General features: G+C 47.4%; 1 protein-coding gene and 1 non-coding gene across 3 annotated transcripts in view; one reads left to right on the top strand and one right to left on the bottom strand.

Moving 5' to 3' along the window:
• The window catches only part of PDIA5 (protein disulfide isomerase family A member 5), an 88599-nt gene that overhangs the window by 16740 nt on the left and 53263 nt on the right, over nucleotides 1-18596 (bottom strand). For both annotated transcript variants that reach the window (XM_010981528.3, XM_064494563.1), the window contains exon 11: nucleotides 12707-12843. In XM_010981528.3, the coding sequence (XP_010979830.3) occupies nucleotides 12707-12843 (137 nt within the window). The remainder of the gene's footprint in view (nucleotides 1-12706; nucleotides 12844-18596) is intronic.
• TRNAT-AGU (transfer RNA threonine (anticodon AGU)) lies at nucleotides 7727-7801 on the top strand. The gene has a single exon. It is a non-coding gene; the product is annotated as a tRNA-Thr (tRNA).

The following is an 18596-nucleotide window of genomic DNA, read 5'->3' on the forward strand; positions in this document are numbered from 1 at the left end:
CTTCAAAGAGAAATTTTACCAAACATCAAGGAGAGCTGATATCCATCCTTCTCAACTATTCTAAAAAATTGAAGAGGAAGGAACACTCTCAAATTCATTCTACCAGGCCACCAGTACCCTGATAACAAAACTAGACAAAGACATTACAAAAAAGGGAAATTACAGGTCAATATAGATGAAAAAATCCTCAACAAAATATTAGCAAACTGAATTAAACAATATATTAAAAGGATCATACACCATGATCAAGTTTGATTTATCTGAGGGATATAAGGATGGTTCAATATCCATAAATTGCCAGAAAGAGAAAGAAAAATGCCATATGATATCACTTGTATGTGGAATCTAAAAAAAGAAAAAAAGGGGACACCAACGAACTCATCTACAAAACGGAAACAGACTCACAGACACAGTAAACAACCTTATGGTTACTAGGGGAAAGGGGGTGGGAAAGGATAAATTTGGGAGTTTGAGATTTGCAAATGTTAGCTACTATATATAAAAACAGATTTAAAAAACAAGTTTCTTCTGTGTAGCACAGGGAACTATATTCAATACCTTGTAATAACTTTTTATAAAAACGAATACATGTATGTACATGCATGACTGGGACACTACTGTATGCCAGAAATTGACCCATTGTAACTGACTGTAGTTAAATTAAAAACAAGTCCATAAATCAAGTAATGTGATACCACACATTAACAAAGGGATAAAAATCACATGATCATCTCAATTGATGCTGAAAAAGCATTTGATAAAATACAGCATCCATACATGATAAAAACTTTCATCAAAATGGATATAGATGGAAAATATCTCAACATAATAAAGACCATTTATGACAAACCCACAGCTAACATCATACTCAACAGTGAAAAGCTGAAAGCCTTTTCTCTAAAATCAGGAGTAAGACAAGGATGCCCACTCCCATCGCTTCTATTTAACATAGTGTTGGAAGTCCTAGCCACAGCAATCAGACTAGAAAAAGAAATAAAAGGCATCCAAGTTGGAAGGGAAGAAGTAAAACTGTCACTATCTGCAGATGACGTAGTACTATATAAAGAAAACCCTAACGTCTCAACCAGAAAACTATGAGAATAAATGAATTCAGTAAAGTTGCAGGATATAGGATTAATCTAACAAACCTGTTGCTTTTCTATACACTAAAAATGAATCATCAGAAAGAGAAAGCAAGAAAATAATCCTGTTTAAAATCACATCAAAAAGAATAGAATACTTAGGAATAAACTTGACCAAGGAGGTAAAAGACTTACACTCTGAAAACTTAGAACACAGATAAAGGAAACTTAAGATTGTATAAAGAAATGGAAAGAGATCCTGTGTTGATGAATTAGAAGAACTAATGTTGTTAAAATGTCCATACTACCCAAAGCAATCTACAGATATAATGCATCCCTATCAAAATACCTATGAAATGTTTCAAAGAACTAGAACAAATCATATAAAATTTATATGAAACCTGCAACAAGTATAATATTGTAAATCAAAATATACTTCAATAGAAAGAAAAAGAAAGGGTGAAAGGGAGAAAGAAAATGAATTTGAACCAAAAAAAAAAAGGAAGGCAGGGAGACACACACACTAATATTATCAGAGGAGACCGCCCATACCTTCCAGAAGCCTCTAAGCCAAAGGAACAGCTTTCCAGCCTCCATCTGAGCACTTGACTGGGACAAAAGTTCCTGTCTCCTCCAAAGTCATTCCTGCAGAGCTCAGCTCCACGTGGCAATGAGATACAAGCAGGTCTCTTCCATTCCTACCTGTTCCCAGCTTCCTCAGTCCAAGCTCACCTAGTCCCGCCCAGGCACAGAGGCCTCATGGTGGCTACTCTAATCCCCACCCCTCCACACACACACTGATAACAGAAAATCTAAGTATTCCTCGAGCTCCCAGGCCAACGCAGCAAGCCTTCCTCTGGACAGAGCCGCTCTGGGGGAGCCATGAAATGAGTTGGTGGAGGAAACTCACTGATGAAATCCAGCTCAGGGGGTGGCCACAATTCTTAACAGCACCAACATGTTGGTCCTTCTTAAATGGGTCCAAGGAAGAGGGACACCTGTGGGCTCACTGGCTGACTAGAGCCCACTCAGGACCCCGTGAACTGCAGGGTTATCAAGGTCATCATGATATTGAAACATAATCACATTATTTTCCAGAAATGAACATTTTTTGCTATTGTAACACATCTGCACTTTCTAAATAACTGAGGTACAAAGGGTTTTTGTTTTGTTTTGGTAAGTTGATTGTTTGAAACTGAAAATGTGGTTTCCCCATAGAAACAATTTCATATAGTTTCTATGCATATTCTCAGGAGCGACTATAACAGCGCATTGAACAGGATGTACCTGAAGCATATAGAGCATGCAGCGCTGTTTCTATTTCACTGAGCTGTCCCCCAGATGGAAAACACACAGCTCACAGTTCAGCTCGGGACTCCCGGCAGACCTCTCCCTGCAGGCAGCAAACATCAAACCAATAGCAAAAGGGAGAGTGTTGTCCTCAGCTCAGGGCAGACTCTGGGACTTCTGGGTCACTGATATTCTTAAGAATTTCATGAAAGCTTCTTCTCTTCTCCCATCCTGATGTGTATATACTCCATACTTATGTGTAACTTCAGAGGGCTCCGAACCCCTTGACGGGCTCACAGACCCCTGGTTAAGAGGCTAAGGCAAAGAAAGCCCAACCCCAAGGCAATCACTCCAGGGGTGGGGGTGGAAGAACACAGAGTTGTCCTCACAGGCGTCCAGGCTCAGGTATCCTTCTATGCGGATCCACATATCAGGAGTAAATTGGATATTCTAGGGAAGAGTCTACTGACTTACCACAATATATATTAAAACAAACATTTTGGGGCGTTCTTGCTAAGATAAAATAAATAAATCACTCTCTGGGGCTTACAGCCAGGAGGCGCTACAACTCTTAAAGGAACCTCCCTGGCCTGCCTGTAGCTCCCTGCACCTGCCCCAAGATGACCACCCCATTCTCCCGCTCCCAGGCTGACTGCCCATGACTGGGGCAGGGGGTGCTCATTCTGCATGAAGAGACACCAAGAAAAGGAGGCTCAGAGGCTCTCCTGCTGCTGCTGGGTCTGTCACCCAAGAGTTCAGTCTGCCCTGGAGAGGAAGAAGTGAGTGACCTGAGTCAGAGCCACTCAGCCCAGCAGAGCCCAGGGTCAAGGTGGGCACCGGGGGGTGGAAAATAAGGAAGACAAAGCCACTTATTGAAAAACCACTGTTTTTTCCCAAAATGTCCCAGTCAACATGGCAGGACCCCTGAAGATGAGAGAGTTCATCTTTATATCTTTATCAGGTTCTGCCCTTTGATACCCATCGCCCCGCTGGGGAAGCAAATAGACTCCACACTGCCTGCTGGATTTTATCAGTGCGGGCCAGAGACAGACGGAGACCAAGAACTGGCTCACTGTGAAGAAGAGCAGGGACCAACCCGCGAAGCCTGCCTGAGACACAGGAGGGGTGGCTGGAGGGCATGCCAGAAGGAGCCAGATTCTTTAGCTTGCACTCACGGCTCTCTCCTGAACTTCCAGCCTCGCAGGACTCCCCTGAGTAACAAAGGTGCTCGTTCACACTTTATCTCAGCAGCCCCATGAGACACAGGACAGAGATACTCAGAAATGATGGCTCCAGGAGAAGGGGTAAATTGGGGTCCAAGAGTCACCGTTAAACCAGATGGGATTAAGAGTTGGATCTTCTGGCTGGAGCTCCCGTCTCTGTGCCCACATGAGCTGATCTTTTCCCTGAAGTTCTGTCCACCAGCACCCAGCCCACTTCATTACGGCTCCCACCCCAATGGATGAGGCCTCTCCACGCAGAGTGTCCACCCGGGCACTGGCCCCTGCTTTGAGTCCCAGTTCACTGCAGCCCCACCGAACCACCTACTTCTCTTCTACGCACAAATGACTTCTCATTCATATACTTGTGACATTTCATTTTGTAGTGCTTCATGACTGCTATATTGCTGTCTTCTCATGTGCAGGGGTAGCTGGGGCATCTTTTTAAATCATAAATCAGATCAGACTCCCCTGGTTAAAACTTCCAATGGCTCCCATCACAGCTGGATTAAAACTCAAACTCCTTACCACAGCCACAAGCCCCACACCATAGAACCCTCCTACCTTACAACCTCAACTCAGGGATCTCCCTCCTGCACTCTACTCTTTCCTGTGCAGCCTGTGGCCTCTTTCTGCTTTCCTATCACACCAAGCTCATTCCTCCCCTCATGGCTCTTAATGTGCTGTTGCCTGGAACACGATCTTCCCCCAGGCCTCTGCATGGCTGACCACTTCACATCAGGCAGGCTTGAGCTCAAATTTCACTTCCACAGAGAAATTACCTGACCACCTAATCCAAAGAAGCCTCACCCGATCACAGCTCACTTCCAACCGCCTGTTTATTTTCTCAGCTGTACACAAAACAGCGGGAGTAGTCTGCTTACTCGACTCTCCCAATCCAACTGGGATGTAAGGTCCATATGGGCTGAGTTGTCGCTCACGCTCACCCCCACCTCCCTGGTACTGAGGCTGGCGTCCCACGCACTTTGTGAATGAATTAACTGCATGGCTGTATTGTTCAGGTTTACACCAGTGCACACAAGGTTTCACAGAACTAAATTCTTCTGTGGCCAAAGTCACGCCAAATAGTTGGTAGTATGACTAAATGCCTCTATTCAGTAAGACCAGCAGCCAAGTGAGTTACTGTGTGCATACCCTCCCCACCACTATTTATACACTTGCCCTGCTCCTCACTAGCTGTGGAAAACATCTTCGGAAACTTCCAGCATTGCTGGATGTTGTTCTGCAGCTTCCCATGCATTCCCAAGAGTTCTCTTGATACCGTTATGGTTTTCACTACTAGCATCAATTCCCTCTGCTCCCTGAACAAGATACTAAGGCTACGCAATAAACACTGTAAACAGAGTTTACGACGAGGAGCCTGGCCAGGCCCCGAGGAGGAGAGAGGTCTGGGCGAGGAGACGTCTTCCTTGCTGGAAGACTGCCTGGGGGAACTGTGGGTCGTGAGTGGTGACTGCCTTGACCCCAGCCTCCTGGCCTGGCCTTCAGGCTGTCCTGGCTGTGTGGGCCGCGGGAGAGCCAGAGGAGGAGGGTTAGCAGCAGGAGAAGGTATCCAGCTCACTGCGTTTTACTGTCCTGATTGTGACTTGATAGGCCATTAAGTTTTACTGCCCAACTTCCTTGTTGGGTTTTTATCGGCTGTGTAAGTGCACTTAGGCTGATTGTCATGACCTGGCGCAGAGGCCGCCCGTTAGCTCCCAGACCACGCTCTTCTCTGGTTGTGGGAATGTTGGCCTCCCATCAACACCAAGCCTTCAGATTCCTCTGGATTCCATTAACTTCGGTTACACTTGTGATTTTATTACAGGCTGGCTCTGGAGACTTTCTTGGCTCCTGGAACCAGAATTTTCCAGAGGACCTAATTTAATCTGGAAAGCTCCCTAGTACCTGGGACTGTAAAAGGAATCTGGATTTTCCTACCCGCATTCCTGTTGTCTTGCCTGGACCCCAGCTCGGGGCATGCCAGGGAGGTGGGGCTCCTACAGCTGCTAGCAGAAACACTGACGCCTTGCGGGGAGGGTATAGCTCAAGTTGTAGAGTGCATGCTTAGCATGCATGAGGTTCAATCCCCAGTACCTCCTCTAAAAATGAAGAAATCTAATGACTACCCCTCCCAAGAAAAAAAAAGAAAAACTGATAATTTAACATGGTGACACCCTCCCCCAGAGACCTCAGGGCTTGCAGCTGTGTATGCAATGACTTGTACACACTCACAGGCACCCTGGGGCAGACACGCTCCGATGAATGCCTCCACCGATCACACAGCCCTCTTCTTGTGCAAAGAGGAAGTTGGGATTTTGTGTTTCTTTCTTCACATTAGTATAAAATGTAGATAACAAGCTTTTAACATTTTTTTTTTTCTAGGCTTCTATCCTAAGAAAATAATCTGACATGTGAACAAATCTTTATGCAGGAAAATGTTCCCTGCAGCATGATTTACAATGGGGAAATAGAGTAAACAACTCGAACCTTCAACATTATGGTGATGGTTAAGTAATTTACAGCCCCATTATATAATGGAATATTATGTGACCACAAAAAGCATGTACAAATAAGCATTTTTAATAACATAAGAAAATACAAGATAACGTTAAGAAAAAAGCACGGAAAAAAAAACCTTAATGAATAAAAGGAAATCCCTTCCTCCCACCTGGCAAAAAGATGAAAAATCCAGATGAATTAAAGAATGAAATGAAACAAACAAAAATATTATCACAGAATATAAGGCACTATTTTTATACCATAGGGATGGATTTCTCAAGCAACCCACAAATCCTAGAGGTCAGAATGGGAAAAGGTAGGCTTGCAAAGGGCTCAGTGATGAGACTGAGGCCTCTAGGACTGGGTTTTAATCCTGGCCCTACTTTTTTGGCCATGTGACCTTTGGTAAGTTTCTTGACCTCTTGGTGTCTCCCTTTCCTAACCTGTAAAATGGGGATAATCACGATATCCGCTTCACAGGATTTTGTTGTGAAGATTAAACGAGTTAATCTATGGAAATCTTCAAAGTGCTCAAACAATGCCTGGCCCACAGTAAGTGCTCAGTAAACATTCCAGCTATTAGATGACTCCAAAAATGTAATGCTTTTATACAGTGAAAGGCAGCACAGAGAAAGTTAAAGTAAGCCACAGACTAACAGAGGACATCTGGAACACAGAAAATAAAGACTAATATCCCTCAGTATAGAGCTCCAGGTCAAGAAGGAAAAGACCACCCACTAGGAGAATGGGCGCGGGGCCGGAAAAATTGGTTCACAGAAGAAATATGGAAGGCTGATTGCTGCACAGAGGGATGCTCACCTCCCTGGAGGCCAGGGAGCTGCGGACAAGTTGCCCCTTGGCCCAGTTTAGTAGGAACAGAAATGGCTGAAAGCATCCATGGCTGAGGAGGATGCAGGCTCTGTCATGCACTGCCAGCTGTGCTGAGACCTTATCTATCAAAGCTCAAGCGCACTCACCCCATGGCACAATAGCTTCCCTTCCAGAAGTCAGTCATAAACATTTAGACACGTTCCCAAATACTTATGTTTACAAATCTGCATTGCATTGTTTGAACGAAGATTGCAGACAGATGTCTATCAACAGGGGAATGGTTTAAAATTAATGGCATATGTAAATTATAAAATACTATTCACAAGTTTAAAAACTGAGGTAGATTTATATGCCAATATCTACATTTATACAAAAACTTCTTCAAGACCTCCTTACTGGTGAGTGAAAAAATGCAAATCACACAAAAATGGATAGGAAATGATCCCACTTATGTTAAAAACAAAAACCAAACCCTGTTGTTTAGGTAGAAATAGGGGAGGAGAATAAATCTTGGGGTGGGGGATGGGTGGGGAGGGGACTTGAATTATCTGCACTACATCCTTATGTAGCCCTTAAACTTTGCAGCACCAGTAACAAGAATGTCATCAATATTGTTCTTAAATTACTTGTGCAATTAAAAAATAAAAGTGATAGCATGAAGGAGTTTTATGGCAAGATGGTTACACAAATCTACACACGTCAGGGAAAAAAGTCAATTTAACTGTATGTTAATTTTAAAAATAAAAGTCAAAAACAAGTTAAAAGTAAAAGAAAAAGTAACTAGAAAAAGTGAAGCCAAGCGGAGAGGGTATAGCTCAGTGGTAGAGTGTGTGCCTAGTATGCATGAGGTCCTGGGTTCAATCCCCAGTACTTCCATTAAAAAAAAAATAAATTAAAAAAACCTAATTATCCCCCCCAAATATACAATGCTATATGTCAACTATGTATCAATAAACTGGAAGGAAAAAACATTTTTAAAAATTAAAATAAAAAAAAAAGAAAAAAAGAAAAAGTGAAGCCAAAAAGTGGAAAGTATTTGCTTCTGAATAATGGGATTACAGGGAGGAGGGTAGAGCTCAGTGGTAGAGTGCACACTTACAATGCCTGAGGTCCTGGGTTCAATCCCCAGAACCTCCATCAAGGGAAAAAAGAAAAAGAAATGAATAATGAGATTATAGGGAGTTTTCTTCCTTAATCATTTTATATTTCTGTGTAACTTCCAGATTTTTCTAAAGCAATCACCTATTATTTGAGAATAAGACAGAAACAGAGTAAGAAACAGGAACTGTGGGGTTTGACAGGGACCTGCCGCCGAATGCAGAGAGGAGGCCCAGCTCCAGCAAGGCAGGCCGGGCCCGCAGCCTCCAGCACATACCTGCTGCCTGAGACTTGTGGCAAAGAAAACATCTCACCCCAGGCCTGTTGCCAAGGAGCGGACAGACTAGGGCGGAGCTGTGGGTGGGCCACTGCAGCCCTGGGCAAGGGGCGGCAGGGGTGCTCCAGTGCCCCAGCAGCTTCTTCTCAGGTCCCTGCCGGCACCCAGCACCCACGTTGGGGAGACAAGCTGCTGCTCAGGGCACCCCTCCCCGGGAGTCCCACTATGTCCCTTCTACCTCCCTCTGCAAGTGACACTCACTCAGGGGTCATTACAAGAGTACATCCTCCCCTGGCCTAAGGCAGGACTGCAGGTACATGGAGAGGGAGGAGCAGGGGGACATTATTGCAGCAAAACAGAGTGACAACGGAAGACCAGTGACAATGGACACTGACTTTTCTCATTCAGAACAATGCAGAGAAAATCAGAAGGCACCACGGGGCAGCGGCCATTGGTGTCCTACTGTCTCGCCCCCTTTGGACACCATTTCATCTTTGGCAGGATCCCACATCCACGCCAGGTCCCACACTGAAGGCCAACTGGACGGCAGAGGGGCCTGGGCTTTATCCTTGCCCTGCTTGGTGCACCCACCCCTCCCGGAGCCCACTGCTCATCCCACACCGTCCTCCCCAGGAGGCCTGGCAAATCCTGGATTTTAGGCCAAGGGGGCAAGCCCATCAGTGAATCTCAGTTCCCCCAGCTCCCATGTGTGGAGAGCCCTGCACTTGCTGGGCCTGAGCTTATTTGTTCAATGACAACTCAGGCATCAGGAGTACAGGCTGCAGAAGAATCCGTGTGGGGCTCCTAGTGGACTCCAGCTGGGAGGGAAAGGAGACGATGAGGCAAGTGGAGGTAAGTGGCAGGAAAGCTGGAGAAGCGGGTAAAGAAGTAGGGGGCCAATGGAGGTGTCTGATAATACGCAGCAACCAGCCACCCAGGGGCCTTTCCCACCAAGAACCCAGGAGTGCGGCTCCAAAGGCACCCATGAAGGTTCCAGGCAAGTGGAACCTGGAAAGAGTAACACTGAGCCCTTCCTCTATACAGAAACAAGACTGCAAAGAGAGACTGTGGCTCTTTCTGGGAGTCCATGTCAGGAGAATGTTAGTTTTCTTCTCCACACTCTCCTATACTACCCCTTTACAAAACATGCATGCACTCCTTTTTAATTAGCAAAAAGCCATAAAGATAAATTCAGCTTTTTAGTTTGAGGCCCACTATTTCATTCTGTTGGGATCTTTTAAAATCTCAACTCAATTGTTCAATATTTTAATAGCTTCCTTTTTCCAACTCGAACCGTTGCAGATTTGAAAGTGCTTTGCTTTTTTTTTTATAGTTTCACCCAAACTGCTGATTAAAAAAACAAGTCCCACCCTCTAGACAGAACCAGGCCAGACTCACAGTCACAGAGCACCAAGGGGACATTCCCCTCAGGATGGCCACATCCCACCTGACTTTAGATAAAGAAAGACACGCTAATTCATCAGCGTCGCAATCTCATCCCAAGAAACAAACCAAGCACATCCAGCAATTCTTAGGAGAGTCTATGGTCTTGTATGTTGAGAGATCCCAACTTGTTTTCCCAGGTTTCCAAAATGGTCTGTTTCTAAACCACTCCCTGTTTGGTCTGGGATTGATACCTGTAAAGCTGTGACTTCCAGAATTCACCTTTTACGCACTTTGGAAACCTGAGCCAGCACTGCCAGTCTCTGGCCTCTTGACATTCCTTTTCTCTGGGTCCCAAAGCACCACAAAACTGGTCTCCAGATCACTGTGGGTTCTCTGAAGCACTCCAGCACGAGGCGCACAGCCAGGCAGCTAAGAGGGCGCTGCTGTCAGCTCACCCCTCTGGGCTCCGAATATTCTCTAAGCCACTGCATTCCTTTCCTTCTAAAGCCCATGCTCCTAGGGAAGAGGGGCTGTGTAGAGAGATTACTTAATGCAGAGCCACTCCCACTGGATGGAACTCTAACAGGCAATTCTTAAGAGATGTTCACCTCATGCTTTTGCCCTGATCCCTCTCACTCTGCCAGTCCAACAGAAATAAAAACCACACAAGTACTCACATGCAAAGCCACAGGGCTGGCAAACACCTCATCAGAGAATGCAGGGTCCATAACAGGCAGACACTCACCAGTAGAAGCCTCAGATGTTACCATTTGCTAAGTTTGAAATCAGAGCCCCCTCAACAGGGCTCTCCACAGAGCAGGATGGTATTCATTAATGCTTGCTAACAATGACTAATGGGGAAACCAAAAGCTGCCATCTAGTTTCGAGTTCTCATTCTCTAATTTAGCTCTCAACAACTTCATTCGTTCATTTTTTCATTCATTAAGCCCTTTCTCTATGCCCAAAGGTGACTCGGATTGGGGGTGGGAGAGGAATGAACGAGATCTTTCTGGTTCAGGAAGCAAAGAGGGTGCATTACAAGGGGAGGTTTGCAGGGAAGGTCCCTACAGCCAGGCCCCAGAGCCCAGACCCTGTAAGCATAAGCTACTATGACGGATCACTCACAACCTAAGACTGCCGGGAAGAATACAGACAAAAGAATTTCCAGTTTGCAACCAGAGTTCTATAAAGAAAGGGCTTAATACACAATTATTAAATCATTCCCACCTATCTGGTACGTGCTGTTAGGACTCATCAAAGGGGATATATACTCTTCGCACTGTGATGTATAAACCACAAAGCACTGCTCAAACCACTCTGGCTCTTCCAGGAGCTGGTGGGCTCTCTCAACGCAGACCAGGAACACCGACACCTGGGGGTGAAGTTCCCAGGAGGGAACTGAAAACAGTGAGCCAGTGTGTGCCTCTACTGCTGGGGACACAGACAGAGCGGTTGTACTCCAGATGCAGAACTCCCTGCAAGACTTGCTTCCATCAGCAGCTTGGAGACTGGCCTGGACAGCACATCTCAGCAGGGGGAGCACTGCAGGGCTGCCCGGCGGGCAGTATCAGGTACCTCCGACCACAAGGACACGTTCGCTGAGGTCCACACAGGGCTAAGTGACATGTTCCTACAGCCCTCTCTGTCACTGCCCTTAATCAGGAGGCTTTGAAATTTAGTGGGGTTTTTTAGTTTTTGTGGTCACTTTTCTATAAGTTCAGAAGAAAAGTCACAGTGAGTATTTTCCCTTGGGGTTCTCCTAAGAATTTGGCACTTATGAGAAAGACAGTATTGGGGAAATCTGCACTAGTGTCCACTTACAAACAATTCCTAATTAATCAAACCTGTGTGATACTGCCGCAGGGGAAGGGGAGGGCGGGCAGGGGTGGTGGTACAGGACTCAGAGCAGCGCCACTTCTCGGTGCGGCAGTCTCCTTGTCTGCAAAATGGGGTGAATCATACTCGCTTTGTGGTACTGTGGGTAAGACAAAAGGAGATGATGCTGCGGAAAGCCACTTTGTCACCATAGGACAAAACACAACTGATAGTATAAAGATCCCTATGACTAAGACAATTAATTCACTATTCTTGTCACTGAAGATGCCGCTATGGACAGGGTGTTTATGACACTGATCCATAAAGTAGTTATTTCTTGCTTTTTTTCCCCTCTTCCACAGTCTCTTACCCACCATCACTGGGCCAAAGAACTGGCAAGAAGCTACGAGAGAAGAGCAACCCACACATGTGCACTCTGTCCCTGGTGCTGGGGACCTGTCTTCTTCACCCACTGGGATGGCCTGCCTTTCCCAGGAGCTGCTCCCAGCAACTCTGTGCCCTGGGGCTGTCACCTCCCTGCTCACCTTTCCAGAAACAGCCTTCTCCCTCTTGGAAACAAATTATAATCAATTTTCCATTCTCCATGGGAATGGGGAGGACACTGGTCTAGAAAATTTCTGAGCTAGAGGGCTTTCGGCCAGTATTGCAAGCACATTTTATGGCATTCACGTAGTTTCCTGCCTTGATCTACCACGGCCGCCTCAGGCTATGACACAAGAGGGGAAGCAGGAAGAAGGCATTCTAGGTGCTGCAGCGTCTGAGGCTCCAGCCCTGGTCTCACTGCGCTCTCTCAGCTGCTGGCCAAGACACAGGCCCTCTTGGGGCCTCAATCTTCCCACCTGTGAATTGAGGAGTGATTGCTGTCCTAGGTAATATCGAAGGGCCCTCCCAGTCCTAACTCCTCCAATTCTGGGAAGTCTACTTGCATTTCCTGACTCATGCTGACTTTGAGGAAGCCGCTGGGGCCCTCCAGGTTGAGCTGGGGGCCACAGGGGCCTGAATGGGACTCCTGTGCTGTTCCCACAGTGATGCTGGGTGGACTATGTGCGCCGTGAGGGCGGGGCCGCATCGGGCACAGAGGAGGCAGCCGACAGGCAGATGCTCCCTGGACTTGGTCCTAGAGCGGTGACTGCCCTGTGCTGAGGGAGCCGAGGTGGTGGCGGGAGAGGCAAGGTTCCACTCACATGGGGCGTGGAACATGACGAGCACAGAGGAGTGTTCCTTCACAAACTGGCCAAAGTCTTCATCGGTCAGGTGATAAACGGAGCCGCCCTCATCTGCCCAGGGAGTCTCGGGGACCTGGGGCTGTGGCGGCTGCGGACTGGAAGACCAAAAATAGGCAGAGCTCAGAGCAAGCACCGTGGCCTGAGCAGCCCTCACCCACTCTGGCTCGGCACCGCTGCTTTGGGGGCTCACCGGGCAGGAGCAGAGGGGCCAGTGGTCAGCCCTGCCCACCTCCACCATGCCCTCGGAGCCCCAGGAGCGCTCAGCTGACATCCTATCACAAAGAGCAGCTTTCAGCTGTAGCTCTAAAGGCAGATCAGGAAACCTCGCCTCCCCCCAGGAACCTGTGGGTTTATCAGTGTCTCATGCTCTTTCAAACGTTCAGCCAACTGGCAATAGCAGTACACAGCAACAGCAAAGAGCGACCTCTGGAAAAGCTAACTGTTGTGTTGAGTGGTGCCCTGCAGGGCAAGGACTGGGGAGAGGAAATAATAGAAAGGAAAAGGTGGTGGCTGAGGAGGGAAGAGAGAGGCCAGGTATCCGAGAAAGACCAAATCTGGCCAGGGAAGGGCTGGGGGCTAGGAAGGGGATGCTGCCACCTGGTGGGTGCGAGGCGTTCACTGACCAGTGTGGGAGGAAGGTCATGATGAGGAAGAGTGGGGCCCAGGGGAAAAGGGTGGGGGCACCCTAACTACGATGGCATCCAGGATACATCACAAACCCTTCCTGGAGACCAGGAACAAAGTTACCTAGTTCTTCAGAGGCAGAGTGCCAGAGCAGAAATAGCCAGGCTTGGAGGTCAGCCCAAACATCCCTGCTCTACCACTGCGAGCTGCAAAACCTCAGGCTGGTGCCTAACCTCCCTGGAGCCTGCTTCCACTGGGACCACCGTGTGCTGATACCTATGCACCAGCTGCGGTGACAGGGGAGGCTGGCAGCTGCCCTCTCCTGCTGCAAAGTTGAGCACAAACTGCTGGTGACACAAACTCCCTGACGATTCACCGCCATAAACACTTTTGCCAGAGCACCTTAACTGCTGCTTTGGAAAAACCCTTTAAGATGACAAATGTGAAAAGACAACTATTGTTTCCTGTCTTTGAGAGCCTACAGTAGGAAAAAGTGTAATGTTCCAGCAGCCAGGGCTGTGAATTCATGAGAGCAATGTGGTCCACTCAACAGACTCTGCCACTCTCCCATGTAGCAACACAGTGGAAGCTGACCCCCCTACCCAGGGCAGAGCCTGGGTCTGACGTCACTTTCAGAAGCCCTCTCTGGCCTCAGCCACTCTGGTCCCATGCCATGGGGGTGGCAGAAGGAGGGCAAACTACTCTCAGCCCATGCGCATCCCCTGTCAGATGGGGCTGGTGGCAAAATCAAGCTTCAGCATGAGTCACCAGGCAGACCAACAATAGGAAACCGAGGTTCTGATACTTGGACTCAAAACACCAACCCCCCAAAACACCACCAATTCCACTTTAGGGAATTTACCTTTACACCCACACATAGGCAAAATTATGTACACTCCAAGGTATTCACTGTAGATGATTTGTCAAACCAAAGACTAGAAAAACCCAGTGCAGGTAAACCAGCCCATCCACACCAGGGAGGGCTGAGCGTGGTAAAGAGAGGCAAGGAAGTGCTCTATGCTCAATGTGGAGAGACTGCTGAGATGTACCCAACAGGCCGCAATGTGCTAACTTTTGCATAAAACAGGGAGAGACAAAAAATACCGATTCACATGCACGTGTATCTGCGTAAAGAAACTAATTAAAGTTGTTACCTCTACGGTGTAGAGAGGGGAACAGGATGGAGGAGACACATAAAAGCAAGACTTTCCAATGTATAATTTTTAAGTATCTTTAAAAAATTATTTTAATTATGTGAATGGAATCTATTCTAAAATTAAAATCATTTTTTAAAACCCAGCAAGAATATACACGCAGACTGGAGAAGCCGTGGCGCAGCAGCAGCACAAACATATGGAAGCGTCTGAGAAACTTCTAGTTAAACATGGAGGACGCACTCCAAGACTACTAAAATAACAGCACAAGAAAAAAAATTCAAGTATGAGCTCCACAGAAGCAAAAAGAACAGGAATGAAGACAACAGCGAAGAGAGAAAAGGAGGTCAGTGCAATTTTAGAAGCTAGAAAACCAACTTAGCAAAAAAACATCTGCCTTTCTTAGAGAACAGAAAGCTGAGGTGCTGTGTGCTGGGAGGGGGGCAGGGCATAGGAACCACCTTAATATGCAAAGGCTCTGAAGGACCAAGAGGACCCCCTTGAAGCAAGGCTGTGGCCCGGGGCTGAAACAGGAGGCCCTCAGATCTCCTCTCCAGCAGCCAGGTGAGTCCCCTCTCCCACCCGTGGACAACAGGAAGCTTCCTCTCTGGACAGGACTGCAGAGCTGGGCAGAACGGTACGAGGGCACTGTTATTGAATCATGCTTTTTACCATCTCTCTCCTTCAAGACTAGGGCTCCCTCTCTCACCTCTGTACCGCCTGCACCTAATACAGAGCAGATACCCAATAAACACTTTCTGAATCAATGAGACAGTGAGAGAAGAATGGCTAAAGGAACTGGAGGAGTCTAACTTGCAGAAGAGGAGACGTGGGGACACAACAGTTGTCTTCAAACATCTCAGACTGCACCGGGAAGAGAAACTAAGATTTATTTTCTGTGGCTCCAAAAACGAGAACCAACACTAAGTAGAAGTTTCAGAGAAAGAAACGTCAGCTCGACAGAAGTAAGAAACTTCTATCTACAGCAGATGAGAGGGAAAGAGCCGAACTGGGAGTCAGAAAACCTGGCTGAGTCCTGTTTCCTCCACGTACCAGCTCTAGAGGCTTAGGCAACAGCCTGACTAAAACAGCCACAAGACAACGTATTTGTAGGTTTTCCTTTCTCTGCCTTGCAGGTACATCTAGACAGATGATGGACATGAGATACTTTGTAAATGTATAAAATACTACCCAAATATTCCTAGACATCATTCATCATCTAAATCATAAACATCGTTCAAACATGAATGGACAACCTCACAATGAGTTGAGGCCCTGTTTAAGTGGGACTGAGTGACCACATCTGTCCTAGAGGTAAAGCAACATCAAAGGGAACCGCTGGGGGCAGATTCACTGACATTCCCTCCCAACCCTGCAACTCTGATTTCTCGGGCTCTCCAGGCCTGGTAAGTTCACACAAAGCAGGTCCTTGCCTGAGGCAGGTGCACGTGCTGTAAATAAGAAGATGCAACTCAAAGCATTACAAGTCAAGAACGCTTTGTGTTTGTTTTCAGTCCACCTCTGTTTAAAAATACACAGGCGGAAATGGGTAGCTCGGTCAAAATGGATTGCCACTTTTACACACTCCACCTGCCCTGCCCAACTCAGCAGCATGAAACCTGCAGAACGGAATGAGAAATGTAGCTGCCAGGAGTGCCAGGAGCACCAGGTGCACAACCACCACAACCATCACATCTACCCTAGAGCCCTGGGGCACTCCAAGACACCAACGATGCCCTGTCTGGCCCTCTCCTCAGAATCGTGTGTCAGAGGGCGGGATCTAGGCTCTTCTCTCCCAGGCTTCTGAAAGTCATCCAGAGGAGGCCGGATCCACCCTCATCCTTCTACACTGGGCCACCATGAACTGTGAGCAGCCAACAGAGAGGTCCAGGGAAGAAATGCAGGGCAGCAGGAAAGGTGGGATCACTGCTACCCACTCACCAGGATTTGGGGGAAATCTGGTGAAGACTTAAAACACCTGGAACGGGAGGAGGGTATAGCTCAGTGGTGAAGCTTAGGATGCATGAGGTCCTAGGTTCAACCCCCAGTACCTCCATATATATATACATATATATACACACATATATATATGTATGTATGTATATATATAAATATATAAATAAAACAAAACACCTGGCATCAAGAAAAAAAAATACACAGAGCTAGGCATATGTTGAGGGGAATCTAAAAGGAAATTTGCCAAAATATCACAACACATTACCTTTGGGTAGCTGGGGGGAAGGGCGCTTTTCCTTCTGTTTAAGTATTTAAGCTTCTCAATAGTAACATATCTCACTTGAATAGCCTTAAAATCAAAGAAGACTTTTGAAAATTCAAGCAGGATGGCAGCACAGTGATACTGTTGGGCCTTGCTGCCCCTGCCCCATGCTCCACGAGTGGGCTGCAGTCATGCCTCCGGAAGAGCTGCCCCCACATGTGTGCCCCCCAACACAGTGATGATAGGTGGTTGGGCGGCTTGGTAGGTGCCCTCCCTTCCCCAGAGTTACCTCACCAACCTTCTCAGCCTGGAGACTGGAGACCCACGGTGAACCAAAAGCTGCTAACAAGGTCTCCTTCCCATGAGGGGTGAGACCAGGGAGGAAGGCAGTGGTGGGCAGTGGGGAGGTGCCAGCCAAGGACAGGGATGAGGAGGCAGCCCGGGGGCGGGGGGGCAGGACAGAGTCTGATGGAGGAGCTGGGCTGGTGGTGCGCAGAGAGCAGGGTGGGGGACAGAGCAGCAGCTCCAGTAGGGAGATAATAACGGGTCTCAGAAACTCCACTGACGTGCTCCCCTGGTCTAGGGTTAGCAAGCAATTCTGAACACTTTCTAAAAAAAATAATAAACCGTATTCTTCCAAGAAGGTATGAGTATATTTTGAAACCAGAAAAGGTTAGAGAAAGGGGAGGGAAGCAGACAGACTTTATGCTCAGGTGACAAATGAGACTGTCATTTGTTGAACCTTCTCACAAAGCAGAATGAGATACGTCAGGCGGACGAGGGGACATGCTTATTACCAAATGAAAAAGGAAAGCAGGGGTGCGAGGCCCCCGGTAAGACAACTGAGTACAGGATAATGGGGAGTGGCCTTCCCGGGTAACAGGCGGAGAGGTAATAGATGGAGACAGAGATGTGAAAATGCTTCCAAGAAATAAAAGATGCCATGCAAACGTGGTTCTGCTGTTGTTTTATCTCCTGGGCCCCTGGGAACCGATGGAACAGAAGATTGAGAGTTTCAGCCTTTAGAATTAAACAGCTTGTTTCTTGGAGGTTTGGGGGGGGGGGTTGTGGGGGAGAGGGGAGGTACAAAACTTATCCTCCTTTCCCATTCTGAAAATACACATTTTCAACCTCCATCACGTTGGGTAACTAATTCTTTAACCCTGTGCTGCTGCAGTAACAAAGTAATAATGTCAATAAATATCCACATGCTGGCAATGGTGGGAGAGGCAGCGGCTCCAGCCACAACTTGGGGGAGCTGCTGCCGGGGGGCCAGTCCTGGCCCTGCCGCTTGCCAGCTGTGGGAGCCAGGACAAGCTACTTCATCACTCTGCTCAGCTGCCCAGTTCATGAATTAAGGGTAATGATGATATCATCCTTGCGGGGCTGTTGAGGACTCCATAAGAATCCACATAAAGTGCTTGAAACAGTCAGCCACAAAGTGACTCTCTGTGCCCAAAATGACAGCAGCTATTATTCCAAGGACTGTGCACAAATAGCTACACACCAGCAGTGACTGGCAAGTCCAGACTGGTGACAGGCAGAGCCCAGAGGAGGTGAGTGCTCTCGGAGGGGAGAGTTCCAGGAGAGCTTGGGCCATGGGGAAGGAGTGGGGGAGACAGACTCCCCGTCCAACACAGGGTCGGAGCATCACGTCAAAGTCACACGCCGAGCATGGCAGGGGCTCCACGTGCAGGGTGGTTTGGGTTATAAGGATCTAATCACATTAGAAAACAGGATCACAGGTTGCTCTGAAGCAGTGTCTGCAGGGATGCATGGTGAATGGCAAAGCAAGCTGCAAATCTAAGGCATTAGGACACTTCTTAGCTTCACAGCACCTAATACAGTGCTA

Source organism: Camelus dromedarius, chromosome 2 (assembly GCF_036321535.1).
Source record: "Camelus dromedarius isolate mCamDro1 chromosome 2, mCamDro1.pat, whole genome shotgun sequence".
Lineage (NCBI taxonomy): Eukaryota > Metazoa > Chordata > Mammalia > Artiodactyla > Camelidae > Camelus > Camelus dromedarius.